This window comes from Pollachius pollachius, assembly GCF_949987615.1.
Source record: "Pollachius pollachius genome assembly, chromosome: 10".
Taxonomy (NCBI): Eukaryota; Metazoa; Chordata; class Actinopteri; order Gadiformes; family Gadidae; genus Pollachius; species Pollachius pollachius.
In genome coordinates, this window is record NC_136943.1 from 5891637 (window position 1) to 5916093 (window position 24457).

General features: G+C 47.7%; 4 protein-coding genes across 5 annotated transcripts in view; 2 read left to right on the forward strand and 2 right to left on the reverse strand.

Moving 5' to 3' along the window:
• The window catches only part of LOC307081687 (neuronal acetylcholine receptor subunit alpha-9-II-like), a gene marked incomplete at its 3' end in the record, with an annotated part of 46649 nt that overhangs the window by 2369 nt on the left and 19823 nt on the right, over nt 1-24457 (reverse strand). The window contains exons 2-3 of the mRNA XM_079744944.1: nt 1663-1808; nt 380-534 (exon numbers count right to left, since the gene is read on the reverse strand). Coding sequence (XP_079601070.1) covers nt 380-534; nt 1663-1758 — 251 coding nt within the window. The 5' untranslated portion in view covers nt 1759-1808. The remainder of the gene's footprint in view (nt 1-379; nt 535-1662; nt 1809-24457) is intronic.
• On the reverse strand, nt 4756-7593 carry LOC307081843 (ubiquitin-conjugating enzyme E2 K). Its single transcript, XM_079745192.1, has 7 exons — nt 7259-7593; nt 6660-6753; nt 6449-6507; nt 6277-6359; nt 6039-6138; nt 5730-5858; nt 4756-5583 (listed from the first exon to the last, which is right to left on the reverse strand). Exons 1-7 carry the CDS (start codon nt 7319-7321, stop codon nt 5509-5511), a joined length of 603 nt encoding a protein of 200 aa, XP_079601318.1. The 5' UTR covers nt 7322-7593; the 3' UTR covers nt 4756-5508.
• On the forward strand, nt 8364-12192 carry clp1 (cleavage factor polyribonucleotide kinase subunit 1). 2 transcript variants are annotated; one of them, XM_079744287.1, is made up of 6 exons: nt 8364-8428; nt 8702-8967; nt 9045-9152; nt 9423-9542; nt 9946-10083; nt 11163-12192. In XM_079744287.1, the coding sequence occupies exons 2-6, from the start codon at nt 8704-8706 to the stop codon at nt 11847-11849; spliced, it is 1317 nt and encodes a 438-aa protein (XP_079600413.1). In that variant the 5' UTR covers nt 8364-8428; nt 8702-8703; the 3' UTR covers nt 11850-12192. The 2 variants fall into 2 exon arrangements, with proteins under 2 accessions (XP_079600413.1, XP_079600412.1); XM_079744286.1 differs by having other exon boundaries at nt 8372-8459.
• Nucleotides 12688-24358, forward strand: zdhhc5b (zDHHC palmitoyltransferase 5b). The gene is made up of 12 exons (XM_079744773.1): nt 12688-12892; nt 13977-15360; nt 15891-16012; nt 16218-16375; nt 16477-16649; nt 17198-17300; nt 17700-17791; nt 17972-18104; nt 18243-18351; nt 18734-18840; nt 20331-21292; nt 22143-24358. Exons 2-12 carry the CDS (start codon nt 15212-15214, stop codon nt 22246-22248), a joined length of 2214 nt encoding a protein of 737 aa, XP_079600899.1. The 5' UTR covers nt 12688-12892; nt 13977-15211; the 3' UTR covers nt 22249-24358.

The window sequence follows — 24457 nt, forward strand, 5'->3', positions numbered from 1 at the left end:
GAGGTATCAGATACCACGCTTACATTTAGGAATCACTTCCACTACACCCCACAAGAAACGCTTAGTGGCTTAGTAGGAAAGCAGGGAAACGGGAGTAATTATTATTTAATAGCACAATATTGTACAGTATACATGGAATTAAACTGGGAAGCTTAGGAAGAGTCTAATTAAAATAAGTTAAAAGCATCAACCTTCAAGACACATGCCATTAATGTATGAAAATAATTAAGGTAATAATAGTAGTGGTATCAAAGTTGTCGAGACCTTGTAGTTATACACAAACAGCCAGGTTGTGTGTGTTTACATGAGTGTGTGTATTTGGACTACTTGTTATAGAGGACCAGGTCTTGCCTCCACACTGGGGACACAGACCACCTACTTGTTATAGAGGACCAGGTCTGGCCTCCAGACCAGGCTGCTGGGGATGCGGATCACCTCCAGGCCGTCGTAGTCCTCCTTGTTCCACTTGAGGTAGGCATCGTTCCAGGTCAGCCTGATCCACAGGTAGGCAATGAGCACCTGGTTCCTCTCGTCCTGAAGAAGAGAGGAAAAGCAATAGGACGAACACCTCTCCTGCTCCCTCTCATAGTGCCCCTTCAGTCCCTCTCCCCCTCAGCTAGATGTCCTTATTCATCGTTACTCTATTTCACACATGCCCGTCTAAAGTGTATTCCTCTGATCTTCTGAAATACAGATTGAGAAGCTCGACTCCACCCAGGTACTGAACCAAGGAGAGAGTAACCCCATTAAGGTAACCACGCATATACACGCACGCAAACATACAAACCTTCACACACTCATAAAACATAACATTTTGACTCTCATACACAGTTTATAGATTACGTTATAGCCACAACTACAAAGTACTACAAACGTGCAGCTTTTCACATGGGAATCCACAGACGGCAGCAGTGATGAACGGGTCCAGACGCACCTCCCAACCTGAACAGCAACAGGAGCTGTCTATGTAACCGTAGGCTGATGAAATGGGTGGATTCACATACAGTAGGGTGACATAAGCCCTGTGAGTGATCACTGTAATGTAGTCCTCCCATCTTGATTGATCACTTGTTTGATTAAATGTGTTGTTGGCTATAAAAGCTTTGGCCTGGCTGCTGGTGGCCCAGGCAGCCTGTTGATGTTGATGTAATCAGATTATCAAAATCGATAATGACTCGAGTCGAGTCATGTTTGGTATGATAATTTACGATGTTTTATTTTTAATTTTTTTTAAATTAAATTTTTGTCAAAAGAAAATGTGTCATTATGTGACACATTTAGATATACTCTTGCATAAAATTTCAATATGAGGATATACCATGATCGTCATACAATGCCACTGAAAAGCAGTCATCTAATTGCTCAGTTATCGTTGGCTGAGTTATACTAACTCAACCATTTAGATTACTCACGGGCACTCTGTCAGATTCCCAAGACAGATAATGATGAAAGGAATAAAACATAGCAGAGATGTGATGAGATCCTTGAGTATTTATTGGACTAATATAAATCGTAGGCATTAACTCCGGTGGATGGAATGTTAAATCGGGCGCTGGGGACAGAATCACGACACCGTGTCTGCTCTGGAGGACATGTAGCTGCTGAGATACGAGGTTTAACGTCTCCCCTCTGGAGGCGTCCAAGTGTGACCGTGACACGCACCATGTCTTTGATCTGCGAGAGGGTGATCTGCAGGGTCACGTTGAGCGCCTTGTCCGTGTCCTCCACAGGCCGTAGAGCGTTGGAGTAGTCCTCCATCAAGTCGCCCAGAAGCTTCTGGGCGTAGCGTCCCTGGGCAGAATCGGCCACTGGAGAATACAGAGCTGGTGATACACAATCTCCTGTGATATTGAACCCCGTGTTTTGAGATGTGATTTGTTGAAGGATATTCCTGCCGTCGTCTGTTGTTTATTCCTATAGTATTAAGGTTTTTATGGCAACGGCTTGTGAGTTTTTCCTTCGTTGAGCGTAGCGCTGGGGGAATATCATATGCCACAGTACAGTATAATGTATCGTATCAGACCATCAGTGCCTGAGCATGCACACCATTCAGGCATGAAAACGTGGGAGTATTTTATGTTTACGCAAGATATCACCTTTCTATTGTGTTTTAGGTTTTTTTGGACAATCACAGAACTCACCCTTTTTATTCTGACACTTCTTTATTCTTAGAGAGTTCTTAGTAAGACTCAACTTTCAGATAATTAAATATCTCCTTTAGTTCATGGCTCCAAACGTAATAATTATTTAACCAATGAATTCTGCTTATGCCTAATTTATCATGAGATCTTTCCTCATGCAAAGATTAAGGAGGTTGTCATAAAAAGATGAGGATTCCGGAAGACATTTCATAATGGGTTCTGCAATCACACAATTCACACACTTGTAATCAACAAAACATATGATATATTTCATTATATATAATGTTAATTATTCAGGAGAGAACCTCTACTGATATGGACTTTGACATCCTCAGATTGAGATTTTTATTTTCTTACCCGATTATTTTATCTCCCCTGAATCTCTCTTTATCTAGCATCTGATAGACTGCACCTGGGAGGGGGGGGGGGGGGGGGTCTTCATGATTGGTTAAGTGATTACAGAAGGCTCCCAGGTAACAGAAGGTAAAATTAAAACCCTTTGTCAACAGTAATGCATCATCTTTTTAGGAATGATCTTTCCGATTTTGTTTTGTTTGTTGATTTTTTTGCTGATTGAAATGGGAAGACTCTGGCTATGCGTGTTCAAGCATAAATCAATCTTACAGAGCCCTTGCCCATTACTGAGTGTGTAAAGCCGTTTAAAATAATGCAATGCACGGGACAACGGGATTAACTCGTTCCAATGCTTTTCCATATGCACGGCTGACTCACCTTCCAGAAGCATCATCAGCAAAAGGATCACAGGGACCATCTTGTGCATTTTCTTTTCTTTAAGTCACTCCAAACGAGGAAGCAAAGAGGCTAATTCAAACCAAATTCAGTTCCTTTACCGGAGCGGCTCTGATCCGCATGACTCCGTTCAACCCCAATTGATCCCTCTGAGTCGAAACGCTGATAAAACAGACACTATTTCCGATAGTCCCATCTCGCGCCCGTGGCCACTAACCGCTTGGCAAGAGAGACGGCGTGACTGCCGGGCGGGGGAACTGTACCCCGGCTATCACGTAGCACTAACAGACTGAGGGAAACCAGACGCCCTTGAATCATCGCCTCACCACACATCCAGCTATTCACCTGTCAGTCAAGTGCTGACCAGGTGGGCCCACGGGGGCCGGGCGTCGGCCTGGCGACGGACTGGCGACGGACCAAAGCAACCGACTGCAGACCCCTGCGACGTTATTAGGGTTGGTCCAAACTGTGTTCAGATGTGCAGCCCCTGAACTAGGCTCTTTTTTTCTTTTAAGCGTTTTTTGTATTTCCTAAAATATGAGTGCTGTTATTTTGTTATTCAACACCTATGTCAAATTACATGTGTAGTAAGCTCAAAGAGACATGAACATGCATGTACGTGGGGAATTAGTAGTTTCTTAATAGTATTGATATTTCATCAAAATAGCCGTCAATCGACATTGGGGGTTCTTTGAGCATTTAGAACCATGCATTCAGCCGTGCGCCGACGGCCTGGGGACCGGAAGGGCGTAATTGTAAGAGACGGCGTTGGCCTGCGTGAATTGAAGTGGTACAAAACGTGAGTTTGTCAGTCGTTATACATTAGGGGAAACCTGAGCCGCCGCCGCAGCTTGATCGCCGGTGCTCCAGGACATGTAAGGGGAGGATAAACTATGGACGGCTACACGAGCCCACACAGGCACTCCTGCTGATCTGTTGTTTAAACAGAGGGGCAGGGCAACAGCCACATCGCTCCTGTCAGGTCAAACGCTGCACCACGGTCGTGAGTGTGTAGAGCAAGGACCACTCCTGTGTAGAGATGCAGCTCCTGGGAAAAGGTTGCGTTGGACCCAGCATGCTCCCTCCAGCCACCATCTGGTCGGCATGCCTAGCGTGTTCATGCACGTCAGATACTGCGGGCCTCAGCAGCACATCGACGTAATGCAAATATCTAATGTTACTAAGACTCCCGTCTAGTTAAAGGGGACATATTATACCACCAGGTGTGAGTGTGATCAGCCTTACAAGCCGTATCGAAAATCTGCCCCATATGACATCACTAGTGGGCGTGTCCACCTAGATCTGTAATGGATAGATTACATCACTAGTGATGTCATATGGGGCAGATTTTCAAAACGGCTTGTAAGGCTAATCACATTCAAACCTGGTGGTATAATATGTCCCCTTTAAAAGCGGGAAGGCAATAGTTATGAAATTCACGAAAGTTGAATTGCATGTCTATCAATCAATCTCAAACAGGTGACATTCTATATTTTGTAATATGAATTACGCAAGCAAACTGATGTTTGAGTGTTAAGCACGGGGCATTTTTCATCTTAATTGGACTGCTTGTTCTACCGTCAGATTTACTTTCACTATCAGTTTGTTCTATTTAACTTTCCCCTCATGTTTTTTACTTAAAAACAAGCATACAAAAGTAGATATATTAGTAGCATATTAAAACTACACAAATATACAAGACTACACCCTGTTCCTGAGGAGGTAGAATTATAAAACCATATGGTTGTAACCTTGAAAGTGTAAATATATTTATTAGTCTGATTCATCTGCTGTCAAATGTTCAAGGTTACCACTAAATATTTTCCTGGATGTGCAGAAAGCCAACGCAAATGAGAACTCAGAATTAATTTACACAGACTTATCTTTATTTACAGATTACTTATTTTGACATTTTTTCCTTTTTCTCTGTTGTAATTTAGCAGAAGCAATATTGTTTTGCTCTTCATTACCCTCCAGACTTTAGTTGCTCTATTGGTGAACAGTGGCTTGTATTTTTGTCTTTATTTGTTTAAATTTAAAAAAGAATATTCAATTTGGAAGGCCAGAGGATTTCTTAAAAAAAGAAAATGTGTTTCTGGGTTTAAAGGTAGGTTAGCCTTTGAAGGGATTTTACATTGGGTTGGTAATGAAAGTGGCCAATGTTGTAAATCCTCAGTGATAAAAAAAGAATTCCAAAAACAAACCAAAACCAGGTCCAAACAGCCTGTTAAAATGACTTGGCTTCTTCCTTCAAAGTTTACCTAACAATGTAAATGACTGCAAAGGCGGTATTGTACCACCGTGAGTCATGACCTTGACAACAATTGAAAGAAAACTGAAAATGACACTAAAGAGGGAAAAAGGGTGTGTGTGTGTGTGTGTGTGTGTGTGTGTGTGTGTGTGTGTGTGTGTGTGTGTGTGTGTGTGTGTGTGTGTGTGTGTGTGTGTGTGTGTGTCCCTACGAGATGGATCATGTGGAGAGTTGAAAGGCCCTCCTGAATCAGCGGGCCAGGGGGAAGCAAAACCCAACCCTTCGGACAGAGGGGGCCGTGGGTGGGGCTTGGCTTGTGTTAGCTGGAGGGTGTGGGTCGGATGGGGCGAAAAGTAGGTGCAAGGTTCAGTTGCTGAGCAGCAACTCTGTCGCCGTCTCCACGTCCCAGGATTTTGACGACAGAGCCACTATAACTGCATTCTGGAAAATAAACAATAATTGATTTCCCATACGCAACAAATAATAAAATGCAGGTTCAGTATCCACACACATTTAGCGTTCATCGAGTATTCAGTGACAACGGTTGAATGACCAAAGTGTGATCATAAGCTTGCATGTATACATACTTTTTCAAAGCCCATGGCGCAGAGCTTGTCTATTTTGCGTGTGTATTCTGGGCTGGAGACAGGGGCGCCGGCGTAGACGTGAGACCAGAGTCTTGCCGTCTGTTTGAACATTTCTGGGTTCTGCTTGTACTGGAAGAGGAACCCATGAGAAATAGGATGGTGCTATTGTTAGACGGACACCACGTGGATCATAACATAAATGAACCCTCTCTGGGCTCTTCTATATCATAATATGAATATGATTATTGGTGATGGATTATTTTCAAAACATGGCAACCCCTAAAAACCCCAGTCCCAGACATGACCTACCTGATTGGCTACCACAGCATCTTGTGGGTCGTCTGGTTCCGCAGCTGCCAATAAAGCTTGTAGTGATAGGAGGACCGTCCTCAGTGTCATGGCCGCTGCCCTGTTGTGTATTGCATGCCATGGTCAAAGGTCAGGTTCATGACAGACTCGGTTGTATAAAAACAACAACACAGGAATGGTTCCTAATGACAGCTTAAAACAGAACTTAAAATAGCCAAGAAAAAACAGCACCACTCACCACTGGTCTTTGAGGATGTCCAGACATATCGCCCCGGTGACAGAGCTTATGTTGGGATGCCAGATCTTTGTGATAAAGCGCACCTAGGGGAGGCAGGATCACAGACAGTTGAGAATTGCCCACTGTCATGTCCTAAATAATACATGTCGATGACTTTCTCTAAGACACCTACCTTAGGTGGATTGAATGGATACGTCTCTGGGATTTTGATTTCTAGTTGATATCTACCCCCTGTAAGAAATACAGCCATAAGAATGAGACGAGTACAACATGCAGTTATAAGGATCACACAAAACACTTTTGAAATGTCTACTCGTTTAATTTAGTGGCCATTTGACCTTACACTTGACCAGGCTTTTTATCTGTGTACAATTAATATTTACCTTCATATGGCGTGTCTGGTGGACCGGCTATTTCCCCTTTTAATTCTGTGAAGTTTTCATCCACTAGATCCACCTTTATCTGGTTTTTGCTTGTCTGCAAAGGAAAACGTAAAAAAAAAACAAGATGGCAAGCCCAAAGCTTTGACTGTTACTTGCTTTCAAACGTATAGCTGTAATAACTGCATTAAGTGACATCTTAGCCGTTTGGGCCAACACTGGCTTGAAGTTACCATAAGGTGCACGACGTCTTTTCAGGTTAGCCTGTACAGACACAAAGTAATGCACCAGGAAGAAAGTGCAGTGCCAAGAGAAGCATGGCATCTTCCTCGTTGTTTACTCATAATGAACATACCCATGCAGCTAGTCACGCCAAGCTAACCAAACAACATGACTAACCTAACAACACGAACCATATCTAGTTTTTACACGGCCAATTAAAAACGGGTTATGGATGAGCAACAACAACTAGCTATACTGCAGGGTAGACCCAAGCTAGCATCTGGTAGCCTAGCGTCGCTGGTTTCGATGACAGCCGCACCAGCGACGCATCCCTGGTTCAAGCCACACGGTCGACCAGTACCAATAAAGGGGGGGCTCACCTCTTCGCTCTTCAGAACCTCCTTGAATTCACGTTTTATCCTTTGGACAGCGATGTTGGCCATGATTCCCCCCCGTCTCTCGGTCCGGTTCGGGCCTCGCTCCTCCGTCAGCTGCTGCTCAGGGTACTTTCGCTTCGCCCCGTTCTGTCACTTCTTGGATGTACCAGCAAACAATACACACAACGATCAGGCTGTGTTGTGTGAATCCCGGCAGGTGCGACAAGCTGCTCGCTAAAATTATACGTTAAAATACCCGACTGAACATGAACCGTGTTCCTGTAAATGGTCGTCAAATACACAGGGGTTGTGGCGGTGCTAAAAACATCTTAATACTGACTGCATGACGCGTACAGGGGAGAAGGGTCACGTGATCGGGTTTTCCGTCCAGGGCACATGGGCGGTACCGGACAGACCACATTATTCATAATAATACAATGAGATAAAATTATCATTTATAGTTGTTAATATTCTTAAAGGTACAAAACATTTTTCTGTCAGTTAAGCATCTAATAGAGGTTGTCCCCCGGTAATAGCGTTATAATCAGGTTGTGGATAAACTACAAAAGGCCTACTGATTAGGCTTGCTCAAACAATATATAAAAAAGGGTGTAAAGAATGCAATTTTGAAACGGCCAGCAGCTTGTGGCAGGAGAATTATAATTCGAGCACATATTTACATCTTAAAAAGGCAGGCGATGACGTAATATGATGAAGCCAATGCTACATATCTGTAAAGTCTCTCAATGTTCTTTCAATAATATTGACCACGCATCGTATTAAAGGAACGTGCAGTTTCACCTTTCACCCTGCTCTACTGTTCAGCCCGGTTGACCCCCCTTTTTTCGTTGTTGTTGTTGTTGTTGTTGATAATGATGTGGTTGTTGTTGTTGTTGTTGTTGTTGGTAGAGATGGTGGTGGTCGTCGCATTGTGTTAAGTTAGGTTTTCTTTCTAAAAACTCAATCTGAAACCATCGTTTGCCTCAGTTAATGGTTTGTCGCTAGACCATATATGGTAATAGGGTGACATCTAGTGGTACACCCATGAGCTGCTGCATCATTCATGTGTACCTAGTCATGACCTCATCTTAGCGCGACTCACTATGTACAGAGAGCACATTTGCTAACTGGAAAGTTGAGACTGTTTTCATCTTAACGCCTCCAGGTTTAATTGTAGGTGATTCACACAAAGAGTTTCAATTGGGTAATACTTTGTGTCTTGTTATTGTTATACTAGTTATGGTGGAAATAGATAAAATGAAGACCAACTGTTTTTGTTTGCCTTTAAGCCAAGAGTTGCATCTGTATTTACATTTCTCTTCGAGTCTTCTCCCTGCCTTCTATTAATACGTATAAGTCAAACGCATCGAATCAACGTTGTACAGGGGTTCTTTGGGCTGCATGTACCGCCGGCTAGTTGATTGAATCCTGCCCGTCTCTCAATAGCCATGGCCACAGAGGTTCCGGAGAAGACTGGGGAAGATGTCCCGGTGCCGGGCGCCGGGGGGACCCGGTTCGACCTGGAGAAGGAGACGGAGCTCCGCTTCGAGGTGGAGGCAGGGGAACGCGTACAGCTGGAGCTGCTCACCGGCCTGGCAGAGGTCTTCGGTTCAGAGCTCAACCGAAACAAGAAATACACCTTCGGCCCAGGCTCTAAAATCGCAGTATTTACCTGGCAAGGCTGCGGCGTTTGTCTCTATGGCAAGACAGAGGTGAAAATATGCATATATTGTGTTGTTATTTAATAACCCTGTATGCGGTGTGCTAATGCTAATGCTATGTTCCCCAGGTGGCATACGTGTCCAAGGACACACCCATGCTGCTGTACCTCAACACACATGCAGCCCTGGAGCAGATGAGGAGGCTGGCAGAGCGGGACAACGAGAGGGGGCCGAGGGTGAGTCTCTTCACAGCATTCAGTTTGTTTACATGCACCCTTGGTCAATCAATTTTGAGTTTGGATTGACCTAACCATGTTTTATAACCACTTATGTTTTATATAAAAGAGTAAGAAGAGTGCCTTGAGAGAGTAACTTGGGCAAAAGAGTATTCAACTTTCCTATGCATTTAACCCTGGTCTGATTATTCTGCCTATGTAGACTGATTGTTGTATCAAATCAAACCTTTATGAGTGTGTTGTGTATTTAATGATGTCTCCATCCCTCAGGTCATGGTGGTGGGGCCCACAGATGTTGGCAAGTCGACGGTCTGTCGTCTTCTGTTGAGCTATGCGGTCCGGCTGGGCAGAAGACCCACACTGGTAGAGCTGGATGTGGGACAGAGTGGGGTAAGAAAGACGTATTGGCATTGCATGATCATATCCTGTTGGGAGAACCTTTTGTGCTGCAAAGGGCTCTAGGGTAACCTACCATGTTTGTTGAGTAATATAATTAGATATAATTATAAGTGTGATTCAAAGTCAAACTGGAAGTCATTCTCTATGTAATTTTCTCATACCGTCTCTACTAATAATTGCATTAGTAAAATAGTAAAAAATAAAAAAGAATTCATATATATTGCAATGTGGCTGTAATATACATTTCTAAGTGCCGAATGGCCATGCCAAGAAGAGAACCTGTTTAGTTTAGCTTATTTTCACTCAAGTATTCTAAAAACCTGCCAGCAGCATGAACAGGCCTCTTACCCGGGGGAGAGCTTTAAGACGGTTTGTCTCCCACGGCGCGGCCCAGGTTTCCGTCCCGGGCACCATGTCGGCCCTCTGCATCGAGCGTCCTGCCGACGTGGAGGAGGGCTTCTCCGTCCAGGCCCCTCTGGTCTTTCACTTTGGCTCCACCTCCCCTGGGACCAACATCAAGCTGTACAACAAGGTGGGCGTTGAGCCCGGGATCTAGGCCCGGATGGTGTACACAAGCTTTTATTGGCTCTTTAAGTTGGGCATCCGTGGCATACTGGATAAGGAGTGGGACTGGTAACCGGAGGGTGGCCAGTTCGAACCCCAAGCCTCCACGGATGAGGTGCCCTTGAGCAAGGCACCTGAAACCCCCACCTGCTCGGCAGCCCACTGCTCCGGGAGTGCCGCTGTGCCCCCATGTGTGTGCCCCCATGTGTGTGCCCCATTTGGTGGACCTCTGTGTGTGCCCCATGTGTGTGGACCTCTGTGTGTGCCCCATGTGTGTGGACCTCTGTGTGTGTATGTGTTCACCGGCTACCCGGATCGGTCAAAAGCAGAGAAGGATTTCCCCCTCAAAAGGGATAAATAAAGGATAACTTAACTTGTGCAAGGTCCCGATGCACTCCAAAACACAATCTCAATTGTTGTGTTCGCAAAGAAAATATGGCAGGTTTATGACCAAAGCCAGGCTGCTGGCTTCAATTTGTGCCAGGTGCTCCGCAATCTAGTCCAACTCTTCACACCACCCCTCCGTACACTTCCCCACCAATACAACTCTGTCTGCTATTGGTCAACAAAAGCGCATGGATGATTTGCATTGGTTTCCTCTGGGCTGGTCCATTGCACAGCGACTTGCAACAATGAGTATATTGGACCCTGTTGAAATCACTGTGTTTGGCAGCCATAGTGGTTACGGCAAGCTAAATTTAGCAATAAATAAGCATTTATCGCCTTTAATGTGGCAGTATACAATCAAATACCCCCATAATGTATTGTCATTGATCCATCGAGGGCCCACTTGTATTGCGGCCAGCTCAGTGAGATAGTAAACCCTTTTAATTGGTAGTGCACTGCTTGTAAAATGACCCATGCTGCGATGACAATATCAGATATATATCAGACTTGTTGTGGTTGCAAATCTGGCGTGTTACAAGTCGGATGTCCCCATCCTCCAACAAGTAAGGCTGTGTTCCCAAAGTCAAATTTTGATACAAATCAAACAATCTCTCTGCGTGTGTGTGTTGATGTGCGTGTCCCCTCGGCGTGTGCTCGTAGCTGACGTCGTCCCTGGCCGAGGTGTTCTCCCAGCGCTGCGAGGTGAACCGGAAGGCCAGCGTGGGCGGCTGCATCATCAACACGTGCGGCTGGGTGAAGGGCTCGGGCTACCAGGCGCTGGTCCACTGCGCCTCGGCCTTCGAGGTGGACGTGGTGCTGGTGCTGGACCAGGAGAGGCTGTACAACGAGCTGAAGCGCGACCTGCCCCACTTTGTGCGCGTGGTCCTGCTGCCCAAGTCGGGCGGCGTGGTGGAGCGCTCCAAGGAGTGCCGGCGGGAGACGCGCGACGAGAAGATCCGCGAGTACTTCTACGGCTTCCGCGGCGTCTCCTTCTACCCGCACGCCTTCGACGTGCGCTTCTCCGACGTGCGCATCTACAAGATCGGCGCGCCGTCCATCCCCGACTCGTGCCTGCCGCTGGGCATGTCCCAGGACGACACGCAGCTGAAGCTGGTGCCGGTGACGCCGGGACGCGACCTCACGCACCACGTGCTGAGCGTGAGCTGCGCCGAGGACGGCGAGGAGGGGAGCCGGCGCGGCGTGGTGGAGAGCCCCGTGTGCGGCTTCATCGTGGTGACGGCGGTGGACACGCAGGCGCAGGTGATGACGGTGCTGTCGCCCGCGCCCCGGCCGCTGCCCCGACACACGCTGCTCATCATGGACATCCGCTTCATCGACCTGAAGTAGAGACACGGGGACACGGGGGTGATGGGGTTCTGGTGTCGGGACAAGCCGCAGTCGGGATAGGGAATGTTCTGGTATGCTTTTTTAGTAAAACGCAATGTACAGGTTTGTTTCTTAAACTGGTGCTTGGTATTTGTTTTATTAGTCTGACTTGTAAGTTTTTTTTATAAAAGGGTGTGAATGCGTCATGTGTGTATTTCTGCTCAAGATTGTTTGGTCCAGTTAGAGATATCCTGTACAAGCCCGTACGTTTCTAAAACTAGGAAAGATTGAGATTGATTATCGCTATAATTCTCCTTTTTATCAGTCAGGCCACACAATTGTATAAAATAAATGACAGCTGTTTCCAACAGGGTTCCAGCCGAGGAATTTCAAGTATTAAAAAGTCTTAAATATAATTTGCATAGATCTTAAATATTTTGGCAACTGTCGGGAGAGTTAAATAAATAAACGTTTATGTATTTTATAAATATATTTATTTAATTATATTCAAGGTGTGGTTGGTTTGAAGGTTTAGTCATAAATAAACATAAAGTCACAAATTTATGTCAATCAGTAAAAAAGTATGTAGTTTAACGTCAATTGTAGGTATATGTTTATCAATTGGGTTTATATAATAATGTTAATTGGCATTCATGTTTAATATAATATCGTATTACAAAAATATATACAGAGTATATGACCGAGTATAATGTTGATTATCAAGTTTGATATGTGTAAACCCTGTCAGATAAAAACTAATGACGAATGGCTTGAAAGCGCCACAAATCCCGACCCCTGATTGGCTGCCCATCCCACCTGAGACAGAAGGGACCACTTCCGGGATTCCGATGTCTCGCTAGGAAGCTAACGTGTTAGCGGCTAGTTCAAGGAGGACCGAAACTAAACACACCCTGACAGAAAGCAGCGACTACATCCAAAATATCTGGCATGTCATGCGGTGTTTCGCCGGTTCTCTTTTTATTCGTCACGTCTCAAATGGATACACAAGTCGCCAAGTTTGATGAATGACGGGTCCGAGGAGATAAAAGTTCCACGATATCCAGGTAACGCTAGCCGCTTTCATGTTAGCTGCTTTAATATTAGCTGCTTTAGTGTTAGCCGCTTTAGCTGTCGGGCTCTCATGTGGAAAAGCAATAGACAGTGTCGCAAAATAACTTTGCTATATGAAAGCAATCCGTTAAATAACACCACAGCAGATCAGCATTTAAGTGTGCAACTGAACGTTAGCATGTGTTCAAAGTTAGGATGTGTGTCCTGTCAGACTGAGGAGGTTAATCATCCACCACTCCCGCTAGCTCACACTTCTCTCACTGCCCCGGCCTGTAACTTAACACCAGGTTTACCTGCTCCATTTATTGATATCTAATATATCTTCCGTGTTTCACTCATGGTGCTGCCTAACACGCCTCGCATTTTCCCGTGGATCACATCATTAATATGTATGTTATGTTGGGGAATGAGATTAAATGTAATGTCATGTAAAACAGGCTGAACACCGGCTCTCTGATTGAACACTTCTAGATTTGCTTGACTGGGAGGTTTTAGGATTACAATCCATTGTCGTCGGGAGGGGATTTATCGTGAGGCTGATGGGATGATTAACAACACCGTCTGAGTGGGTCACACTCCACTGAGTGTCAGCCTGTTGTTGTGCTACAGCTCTGTAATTACGGTGAGTGTTTGAAAGAGGGGTGTGTCCACGTTAGATAGGCAGGAAGGAAATTAAAAAGTACTACTGTAGTGCCCCACGCAACACACGTGATCATGACGATGGTTTTTATTAATTTGGGCGTTTGAGTCCTGCGGTTTTAGGTGTATGTGGTAAGGATGGTCACGCAATTGTGTAAGCAACTTAAAGTATCCAAAATAAACAGTACTCCACTCTGAAGTATTTTATGTAAGACTCCCCTTTAGTTTTGGTCGCAGGTTTTTAAGCGTTACCCTTATCCTCATTCATGTTCTACTATGTATGTTATTATAGGTTTTTTTGCATATTGTAATACACATGCAGTGTCACAGTAGATATGGTCTTTTCAAATCTTTATAACTGCTACATTTCCAGGATGTATGTGCGCTGCTTCTAATATTAAGTCAGTATTTACTCAATTGTGATATTCTTCTTCCTAGGGCCATGAGATAGTCTGTTGACTCAAAACAACCGATGAAACAATACCAAGCCGACGACTAAAGGCAGAGCAAAAGCTGGAGGGATGTGGATGTTTGACTTTCCGACCATGTTGTAGCACAAGATTTATTTTTTTCAAATCGTATGATGGGAAAGGAGGCTTCTCTGCAGAGAGTTTGGAGATGGGATGGGTCTCGGCACCTAGACCCGGCCGTCTACAGTGATTCCCCGGCCACACTCCTGCCAGCGCTTTTCGGACTGAGTTGACTCCAGTCGCGCATTGACACGCGATCCCAAGGTCCACCAGAGATCAGCCCTCTGAAGAGAATTGTATTTTTGAATGCAACGAGGGTTGAGCAGACATTTTTGTAAATTTTTCGTGGTTCACATTTCTGGTTGGTTTTGTTTTTAAAGATTTTTTTTTTTTGTTTAACGTCTTTTCATTCTCTGCTGTTCAAGTTGAGTCCAGCGGGTCTTTGCCATTGTTGGGTATCCTTACAGCCATCCCCTCAGTGCCTAAACCCCCCTGCCCCCCGTACATTCTGCACAAGCCCAGAAGTTATCATCTACTACACTGAGCTCCCTCGGCTTGATTCGGTCTCCCTCCCTCAACTGGCTTCTGAGCACTGCCTCCCTCTTCTTGCTTCTGCTTTAAGACTGGAGGCCGGCCATGTGCTAACTTTTGCCATTGATTTCCACATGGTCTGCGTGAGGGACAATCTGGACTCTGACTGATGCAGATTTAAGGGTGGAGTGCATGCAAGGGCTGACACGCCCCTTTATTTTGTTTCACAAGTGCCACAGTAAGAATTGCGGCAGATTATTTTGAAAATAGTTTGCACCAAAAAGGTCATCAGTCAAAGCCATATATAATTATTTATGAATGACCCACACATCTTTTTTTTGTTCAATGGCAGTGCACAGAAAATACACATTATAAATGCATACATGAATCTTCGGAGGGAAGTGGACTGATCATTTCGTCGTGGAAACATTTTTCTAAATACCGGTGAAGCCCTCACCGTGAGCCTTTCACCCGTTCGCTGCTTTGCACGACGGCGCCGTGTGGACCTACTTTAGCTTCCGATCTGCACCCGTGGCCGGTTCTGCCATGGCACCCTGGTCACGGTCCTCGCGGTGACCCATCGAGGAGAACCCATCACAGTAGAGAGGCAGTCGGCCTCCTCCCTGCTCGCCGCCTCCCCCCCCCTTCATCAGTTTGTGACCGGACCTCGGGATGCCGGGCTTCAGCAGCGGGGGGGTCGGAGGAGGGGTCGGTGGGCCGGCCTCCACTCCACCCCGCCCCTTCCGACCCAGCCGCTACGTCCCCGTGTCGGCGGCCGCCCTGTTCCTGGTGGGATCCACCACGCTGTTCTTCTGTTTCACGTGAGTGTCTCTCTCCCTCTATCTTGCTCTTGCGCCCTCTGTCTGTTACTGACTGACTGACTGACTGACTGACTGACTGACTGACTGACTTCTCGCTCTCTTGCTCTCTCTCTCTTGCGCTCTCTCTCTTGAGCCCTCTCTCTTGCTCTCTCTCTAACTCTCTCTCTCATGCTCTTGCTTGCTCTCTCTCTCACTCCCTCTTGCATGCTCTTGCTTGCTCTCGCTCTCTCGCTTTCTCGCTCTCCCTCTCGCTCTCTCTCTCTCGCTTGCTCTCTCTCTCTCTCTCCCACACACACCCTCTCTCCCGTACACATCATTAAACCAACGATTCTAACACAGGTTCAGTGAAATGTTCATAGATATATGTAAACGAACCCTCCTCTTACCCAACCGGTTTGTCCGGTGGGTGGTTTCTCATCCTGTTGGCTGACACATGACAGCGGTTGTCAGTTGACTGAATGATGATTTATATTTATGGTGGCTTAGACAGTGGATCCTTGGGCTGAGTTGGGTCATGTCGTCCTCCCCAGGTGCCCGTGGCTGTCGGACTACCTGTCCTCTGTGATCCCCTTCTACATCGCCGTCGTCTTCCTCTTCACTCTGGCCAACTTCTGCATGGCCACCTTCATGGACCCTGGGGTCTTCCCCAGAGGTATGTACGCACGCATGCACTAACACACGCACACGCGCACACATGCGGGCCCGACCTACGCACTAGCGCAACACCAACAACAACACATACTCCCACCAAAACATAGCCGCATGCACACACAAACATGCACACACACGCACAACTGAAATGAAATGCTCCATCGAACCGCCGCAGCGCTCGAGCGTAACTCGGTGTGCCTCTGCAGCGGAGGAAGACGAGGACAAGGAGGACGACTTCCGCGCGCCGCTCTACAAGACGGTGGAGATCAGGGGCATCCAGGTGCGCATGAAGTGGTGCTCCACCTGCCGCTTCTACCGGCCCCCGCGCTGCTCCCACTGCTCCGTCTGCGACAACTGCGTGGAGGTACACACACACACACACACACATCCTGCCTTCACCCGTCCCCCCCACCCCTCTTTACCCCCCCCCCCCCCCCTGACTGATGCTCCTCCGTCCGCCGGCAGGACTTTGACCACCACTGCCCCTGGGTGAACAACTGCATCGGCCGCAGGAACTACCGCTACTTCTTCCTCTTCCTGCTGTCGCTGACCACCCACATCGTCAACGTGTTCGGCTTCGGCCTGGTGTTCGTCCTGCACCACCGCGAGCAGCTGGACACGGCGCACGCCGCCGTCACGTATCCTTCTCCTCCTCCTCTTCCTCCTCCTCCTCCTCCTCCTCCTCCTCCTCCTCCTCCCTCAGCTGGGCCCCAGCCACACACAGAGGCGATGGCTACCTGTTTGAGCAGGAGCGATGCCCTTCCCTGTAGCGCCGGCGTCGGGTTCCCCTGCAATCGGCATCTGGTTTCACAAGGTTAAACACCTGGGGGTTTGAAACGGCACACGTCTTTTGTCTGCCGGGGGAATCGGGTTACGAACCTCCCCGAAGCGGACACTTTCTCGACCCAAGTATTATTTCAATTCATTCAGATAGGTCTTCTTTAAGCCACTTGTTTGCATAATTGGAATAGATTCCTGTTGTATTCTTCAAGAGGCGTAACATAACGGTGATTGACTCATTAGGGAGGAACCAGCCAAACATAACGGCGCCTCTTGTGGAGCTAATTGCGTTGACCCTGAGGTGAAAACACTTGCCCTGCTTAATGACTCGTCACTACACCCTCATTACCCAGTTAGTCAGCGGTCGCGGTTCACATTGTTGGGTCTCCTTGACCGTGTCTCCCAGTATGGCTGTGATGTGTGTGGCTGGGCTGTTCTTCGTACCAGTGGCTGGCCTCACTGGGTTTCATATTGTGCTGGTGGCCCGTGGTAGAACCACAAACGAACAGGTAGGCTGGGCTGCTGTCTGTATGCATCACATCAGCCCTCTTTAAAGCTCAAGCCAAAGTAGCACTGTGACATGAGCGAGGACTTTATGTTTCACTCCTCTTACGGTTATGAAATCAATTAAATTACACTTTTTATCGTTGTATATGTTCATGGCATATAATGAGTATGGAATTTTACCATTGGTTATAAGTTAATTCAGTGAGCTTGGACATGACTAAGAATTCAGATCAACCTTACCCTAAATGCAGTCCCATGAATCAAATTTGATCTAGTATGCAAAAAAACGACCATCACTTTTGAATGTCTCTCTGAGATCATTGTAAGTTCAGGATTACCGTGGGGGGGGGGGGGGGGGGGGGGACGCGCTACATTAAAGGACTCCTCTTCGCTCCGCCCAGGTGACGGGGAAGTTCCGTGGCGGTGTGAACCCCTTCACCAACGGCTGCGTGAAGAACATCTCCCACATGCTGTGCAGCTCGCAGGCTCCCAGGTCCGTCGACCCGCCCGCCTCTCTGTCCCCCTCCCCATCCCTCTGGGGTCCCCCTCATTACACGCCTAGGGCTCTGACCGCGTGTTGCATGGTGGCGCTGTGGCGGTGCGCTGATGTGTGTGAGATCTGTACAGCGCTGAGGGTTTCCGTCTGATGCATGTCTGCGTGTGCCGGGGTCAGGTACGTGGGTCGGTTGCGGGGCCCCCAGACGGCAGACGTGCAGCCTCCCTTCCTGAGGCCGGCCCTCACCGAGGCCCAACTGGAGGCCAAGGTTCTGGACAACGGCCTCCAGAACGACCGGCACAGTAACCGGGTAAGGATCCCTTGGATTTAGTTATATTTTTATTTCCCTGTCCAGAAGGAAAACCAGTAAACTAATACAATCTATAATATAATACTATGAATCCTGCGTGTGTCTATGTGTCCGTGTGTCTGTGTGTCCTTCCGTCAGTCCAAGAGCAGTCTGGAGCAGCTGGAGAGTCAGTCGGCGGACGTTGAGCCGCCGCCCCCTCCAAAGCCGGAGCTGCGGTACCCCGGCCTGCCCCGCGCCGACACCGAAGGTAAGAGCCGCCAGGAAGGGGCACAGTGCATCACATGACATCCACGTCAGGGCAAGTGCTGTTCAACACTAACCAGAGTTAAGTGACAGTTTAGGACCAGCCGATAGCTGCCCTTAGTACCAAGTGCGTGCGTGCGTGCGAGCGCGCACTATGGGTACTAAACGCCGCTCTGTGGTTTGCGCCACTGCCTCCAGGCTGTCGAGGGAGTTCCCTTGTAAACACCCCTCCCTCTCTCGCGGCCTCAAGTCACACACAAAGCGCAGCATTGTAGTCCTTTGAGTTGACCCACAACAGTGTTTTTTCATATCAGTGTGTCGGTACTACACTGACTACTTGACTGCTCTGACGCATGCTTCACCCGTTCCCGTCTCTCCTCGGACAGAGAGCAGCCTGCTGACTGTGGCTCCTCCCACTCCGTCGATGTATAAGTACCGGCCGGCCTTCAACAGCCCTTCAAAGAACCACACTGCACATGCACACCCCAACAAGGTAGATACACACAGACACACACGCACACACACTGTTGTCATCTGATTACACATACAAATCGTAGAGTCATCTTCCTGTCTTCCTGTTAACCATGCCCCGGTGCATGATGGGAGTCATTGCGCAAATTGCTATGATTAACCTGTAATGTTATATGCTGTGTTTTACACCACAACGTTTAAAAGAGCATGCTAAAGTATTGAAAATAAAATTGGTAATAGTGACATTATGCTTATTTCGTGCTCCCAATCCATAGCTGTTGTTTATTGTATGTATCTGACTTAGCTGTCTTTTTATTTATTGCTGCTTCTGATGTGCTGCATTCATGCTACATGTGAGGGACTTACTTGTTTGCACCGTGAAGTCTGCGGGGCTTCTTTCCCATAGCTCTATAATAATTATGTATTAATCTTGATAGCTGTTAAAATAGCAGCAGTGCTCCAACACTGGGCTCATCGTTGTATGGAGACCACCTCGTCACTTCTGGCCCACAGAACTTGGGCTTCTGAGTTCTGCCGTCCATATCCAAGATAATTTATGGTTAATGCAATACCCCTGTTCTGTTTCTGTGTTTGTTTGTTTGTTTTAAAACTTTGTATTGATCGTTCAGTGGCCATCAGTCTATCAGTAAGTCTAAGCCAGTGTCATCTCTGTGTGAGTGTGTGTGTGTGTGTCACCATCGGACTGTCTCTCTTTTCCCTCTCAGTGTGTGTGTGTGTCTGTGGGCCTATCCTTACCCCTGAGACGGCATTGACTGGAATGCGTACTAGATTATATCCGTGTCGTCCTTATCTACATCCTGTGGGTACATGTGTGTCAAGACATGGTCCACAGTATCTAGTGCTTGCCCTGGGTGGTCCGGTTGGTTGGTTCTTGGTCCCCTGGTGTGATGACGGGAGTACCACACTCGCCCAGCGTCCAGTCCCCCCACCGCTGTCTCTCTACCACCTCGTCTGTTCCATTGTCTATGAAGCCAAATTCTTTTATTTCTTTTTTTACCTTTCCTCTGTTGTTTGCTTGAATTGGCTGTTCTCCCGGCTATGTTATCTGGCCTCGAGGTAACATTGCATCTCTGTGTTTTGTGTTTGTTTTCCCTTTTTGTTTTTTCTCATTGTCATGGTGTTCACCGCCCCCCCCCCCCTCGCTCTCTCTTGCTCTCACTCTCTTGCTCTCTCTCTCTTGCTCTCTCTCTTGCTCTCTCTCTCGCTCTCTCTCGCTCTCTCTCACTCTCTCTCTTGCTCTCTCTCGTGCTCTCTCTCTTGCTCTCTCTCTCGCTCTCTCTCACTCTCTCTCGTTCCTCTCTCTCGTTCTCTCTTGCTCTCTCTCTCACTCTCTTTCTCTCTCTCTCGCTCTCTCTCTTGCTCTCTCTCTCACTCTCTTTCACGCTCTCTCTCTCGCTCTCTCTCGCTCTCTCTCTCTCACTCTCTTTCACGCTCTCTCTCTCGCTCTCTCTCTTGCTCTCTCTCTCTCTGCCTCCTCCTCCTCCTCCACAGATGATGATGATGATGCGCGGCGAGAGTCTGGACACGCCCTCTCCCTCCATCCTCCAGTCCAGCCGCCAGCCCAGCTACCGCTCGGAGCCCAGCAGCCTGGACGGCGCCGTGGTGCAGGGGAGGGGGGCGGGGCCACGCAGAGTGGGGGGAGGAGGAGGAGGAGGAGGAGGAGGGGAAAGGGGCGAGGGCCCCGGAGGCCCTGTGGTGGGGGTGCACGTCGGGGGGACGGCGGCGGGCGGCGTGTCGGGGTACTCCCTGGCGGGCCGTTCCCACACCTCGTACCCGTCGTCCCTGGTGCTGTCGGCCGGCGGGTCGTACACCTCCAGCGTGCGCACGGCGCACACGCCGCACTCCGCCCTCCCCACGCTCCAATCGGAGGGCACCACGGACACCAGCTACAAGAGCCTGGCCAATCAGACGCCCCGCAACGGCAGCCTGTCCTACGACAGCCTGCCGACGCCCTCCGAGAGCCCGGAGTTCGAGTCCGCGGCCCACGAGCTGTCGCCGCCGAAGCCCCCCCACTCCGGCTTCCCCGCGGCGGCCGGCGCCGTGGGCCCGCTGCAGGGCTACACGTCGCCCTTCCTCTCGGCTCAGATCGCCCAGCAGAGGGAGGGGCAGCTGTTCCAGGGCTCCGCCTCTTTCTCCTCCCCCCACAGGGCCTACCTGCGGGCCGTGAGCCCGACCCCTCCCTCCTCCGGGCCCCCTGAGACCCACCACCTCCTGCAGCACAGCAAGGACTCCGCGCCCTGCTCCCCCCGCGCCTCCCCCCCCAGCTTCTTCCCCTCGTCGCCCCCCTCCTCCTCCTCGCCCAGGGCCCGCTCGCTGGAGCCGCCGGTGTCCCCCCCGCCCCGCGGCCCCTCCCTCGGCAAGTCGCAGTCGTACGGGGCCGAGGCGGGGGCGGGGCCGCCCAAGGGACGGCCGGCGGGCCCCGGGGTGCCGGGAGGAGGCCCGAGGGCCCCACAGTGAGTAGAGCTCCGCCGCCCGACCGGTCCGCCTGCTGCTCTTCCTCCTAATTCCTTCTCCTCCTTTTCTTCCTTCTTGGTTTGTGTCCACCCTCTTCCTCCTCCCAGATCTGTGTGAGTCTTCCTCCTTCTCTGCCCGTTCAAAGTCTGGGTGTTTTAGTGATGTGTCTGCGTACCTACCGCACACTTGCGTCTAAGAAGTGTTTTTTTGCATGGGTCGGTTGCATGAGTAGTATGATCGAAGTATTTTAAGCCCCCTCCCCGTCCCTTCCCGTTTAGTGCTGCAACCTCTGCTGCTGTTAGTTGATTCTATAGTTAGTTTGACTCTATAGTTCCAAGTCTTTAATCAAGATTTATGACCGGTTTTCACCATTGAGCTGTAATGAGCATGGCACCGTTTGGCAATAGGGAGTCTATTGCAACAAAGTGTCAGACCTTGTCCGAGATGGTCAAAAGAGGCCTCTTTATATATGCCATGAATCAAAAAAAGGCATCTTGTCAACATCGACCTCGTCTGACCATCCCGGAGCAGGGCGATGTTGACAAGATGCCTTTTTTGATTCGTGGCGTAAACTATACAAAAACGGTTTGTAGAATTCTAAGAAGCTTCGCTCCTCCAGCATGATTTGTATATTCCTACCCCTGCTGGCGCTTCCTTACATTTTCTCACATACTTAGTAATCATCCTACAATCTATGATCATTACCAATTAAAGTATGCAAAGCAATTCTTTGTGTTTTTCTGCTGAAGTTGAATCACTCACCGTCATCCATCCTTTGTCCAATGTCCACCTCCTCAACCCCTCCCCCCCCTACTCCTTTCCCCTCCCTCTTTTCTGCTACCCAATCAGATCCACCTCTCGCACAGGCTCGTCCAATCACGCAATATCCAAACCAGGGGGCGGGGTGAAGAAGGTCACAGGCGTCGGAGGAACCACCTATGAGATATCGGTTTGAGCGACAGACGTTCCTTCATCACACCAGGAAGGACACGACGTCCGACGGATGACTCTTCTTCTACCGTTCCTTCGGGGGGTGACCCACTTCCACCCCTTTCAACAGACTCTCTGTGTGTCCTGTTTGGCAGGGACCAACTAGGCTGGTACTTTGTTTCTTAAATTTGTAATACTGCTCGCCTTTCTTCTCTGCCATCATTTGATACTGGCGGGAAAAAAAACATGCAGCTCAAATGGAAGAGGAAGAGAACGTTTTGGTGTTTAACGCACGTCGAACTTGATTTGCGTTCGCCCCCATGGCGAGCCTTAGAGCCGGCGCCACTGAACGATGAGCTAGCACCGGACTCTGGGTACAACCTGAGGAGCTTCTCGGTTATTTTCTCTCTTATGCACATGGAGAATTGCAATAGTTGTCCCTCCCCCTGATTTAAAAATATCCCTTTATCCATTTGAAATGGGACTTGAAGAGGAAAGACGGGACAACGAATCCCCAACGAGACTTCCACTGACTTCCTCTTCCGTGGTCTGTTTGGACCACACACCCGCCAATCCAAGCTCAGAACGACTAAAGAGGATGCAGTCAATGTCTACCTTTTCAAATTGTCCTATGATCTATATCCCTCAAAACAAAGTATAATTTTAGTTTTGTACATTTTTTTAAACCCATTGTTTTATAGCTGTATAAATGGGGTTACAATTCTTGGGTCAAATGGTCAGGTATTGAAAAAAATGATTATTTTTAATGGTGTTTAATTATTCCTGAAATGAGTTAAAATGTGTTGCCTGCTAAACTTGATGGCTGCATCAGCCACTCAAGAGCTTGCTTCGATATGATCTGTATCCAAGTAACATCCCTCGAACCCTTGGCCGACCGTCGCAGTGGCAAAAACAATGGAGTGACGTTTCAAAAGCCACAAAGAATTTGAGTCACTGCAGCACAAATATTTTTGTGGAATGTAGGCTTGTAACATTTATGCTGAACACATTATGCAAATTATGTTTTGAGCTTTAAAATACTGTCATTTCTTTGGTGTTTCTGGGTTTAGGTTGAGGTTTTTATTCTTGCGGGGGTACACAACGGCATTATCTGTCAGGCAAGATGGTAAAAGTAACCTAGCCAAATGGGGCAGTGGGAGCAGGGGCTTATTTATTTAATTAGACAGAAAGAAAGTAGGTCTGTTAAGTTCAAAACCAGCTGCTACTTGTCGCCAGACTTTGGTTTGCAATTATTTGGCCATATCTTTATTTTTCTAACCCAGAGTAGGTTAGCCTGGTCAGGGTTCATAAGGGTTTGGAACCATCAACTAAGACGGTTAATCATTGAACAATGGAGGTTTAGGGGTGTGAAATAGGGACTTGAGCATTAAGTGTGTTCGTTTTTCTCACCTCTACACCATTTATAACGATGCAAGCGCATTTTTTTATATGATTTTTTTTTTTTATAACTTCTGTTCTGTGTCAAGTATTTTTTGGTATGTTTCAATTTGGATATTTAAAAATATATATATACTTTATTTTCAAAAAGGTACAGTTCACATTTTTGCCCGTGAAAATGTATAAAAAAAAAAACATTGGTCAGGATGGAAGTCTGTCGAGTATCTGTGTAAGTCAGGATTCAGGGGATCTGAAAAGCTGTTTTTTATTTTTGCGCAAAGGAGAAATGTTTAGATTAGAACGTCTTCGCTTGGCTTAAATGTTGCATGCCTTTCAGCTTCGGTGTGGGGACGACGGAGGCAGGTACAGGCCATCCTAGATTACTTTCTTCAGTGTTTTTCCCTCCCCCTCCTCCCCCCCCATATCCCCAGAAGCCATCTTTGGTGTGCATGAGGGTTGGGTTTTTATTTGTTTGCCGTGCTGAACCAATCCGTGCGTAGTAATAAATGGAGTCATCGTCATTCAGAGCATTAATGGCACAAATAGGACCTGAGAAGGCAACAATATTGATAGCCTCTGAACAATTTCAATCTGTGACTGGATAGACGTTCATGTGTAAGTGAGAAGAAAAAAAAACCTGCTATTGGGCTGCGATGAATGAAACGTGTTCCACAAATATCTAATGAATATGTAAAAGACATTTCCAATATGGCCTTATTAAAGAGTTTTTAAAGTGTTCTCAGAATAAGTCTGTGTGTGCACATGCGTGAAGTACTTTTCCTGTTCAATCAAACTTTACTTTACAAACATTGCTCTCTTTGGTGATTACATGTCAT

Coding starts and splice junctions, on each gene's coding strand:
- clp1 (XM_079744287.1), top strand. CDS start 8,704: ATGGCCACAGAGGTTCCGGAGAAGACTGGGGAAGATGTCCCGGTGCCG. Junction 9,153..9,422: donor ACAACGAGAGGGGGCCGAGG/GTGAGTCTCTTC, acceptor TCCATCCCTCAG/GTCATGGTGGTGGGGCCCAC. Junction 10,084..11,162: donor ACATCAAGCTGTACAACAAG/GTGGGCGTTGAG, acceptor GTGTGCTCGTAG/CTGACGTCGTCCCTGGCCGA.
- LOC307081843 (XM_079745192.1), bottom strand. CDS start 7,321: ATGGCCAACATCGCTGTCCAAAGGATAAAACGTGAATTCAAGGAGGTT. Junction 6,754..7,258: donor AGGTTCTGAAGAGCGAAGAG/GTGAGCCCCCCC, acceptor TTTCCTTTGCAG/ACAAGCAAAAACCAGATAAA. Junction 6,139..6,276: donor GACATCCTCAAAGACCAGTG/GTGAGTGGTGCT, acceptor AATACACAACAG/GGCAGCGGCCATGACACTGA.
- zdhhc5b (XM_079744773.1), top strand. CDS start 15,212: ATGCCGGGCTTCAGCAGCGGGGGGGTCGGAGGAGGGGTCGGTGGGCCG. Junction 17,301..17,699: donor GTAGAACCACAAACGAACAG/GTAGGCTGGGCT, acceptor CGCTCCGCCCAG/GTGACGGGGAAGTTCCGTGG. Junction 18,352..18,733: donor GCCCCGCGCCGACACCGAAG/GTAAGAGCCGCC, acceptor CTCCTCGGACAG/AGAGCAGCCTGCTGACTGTG.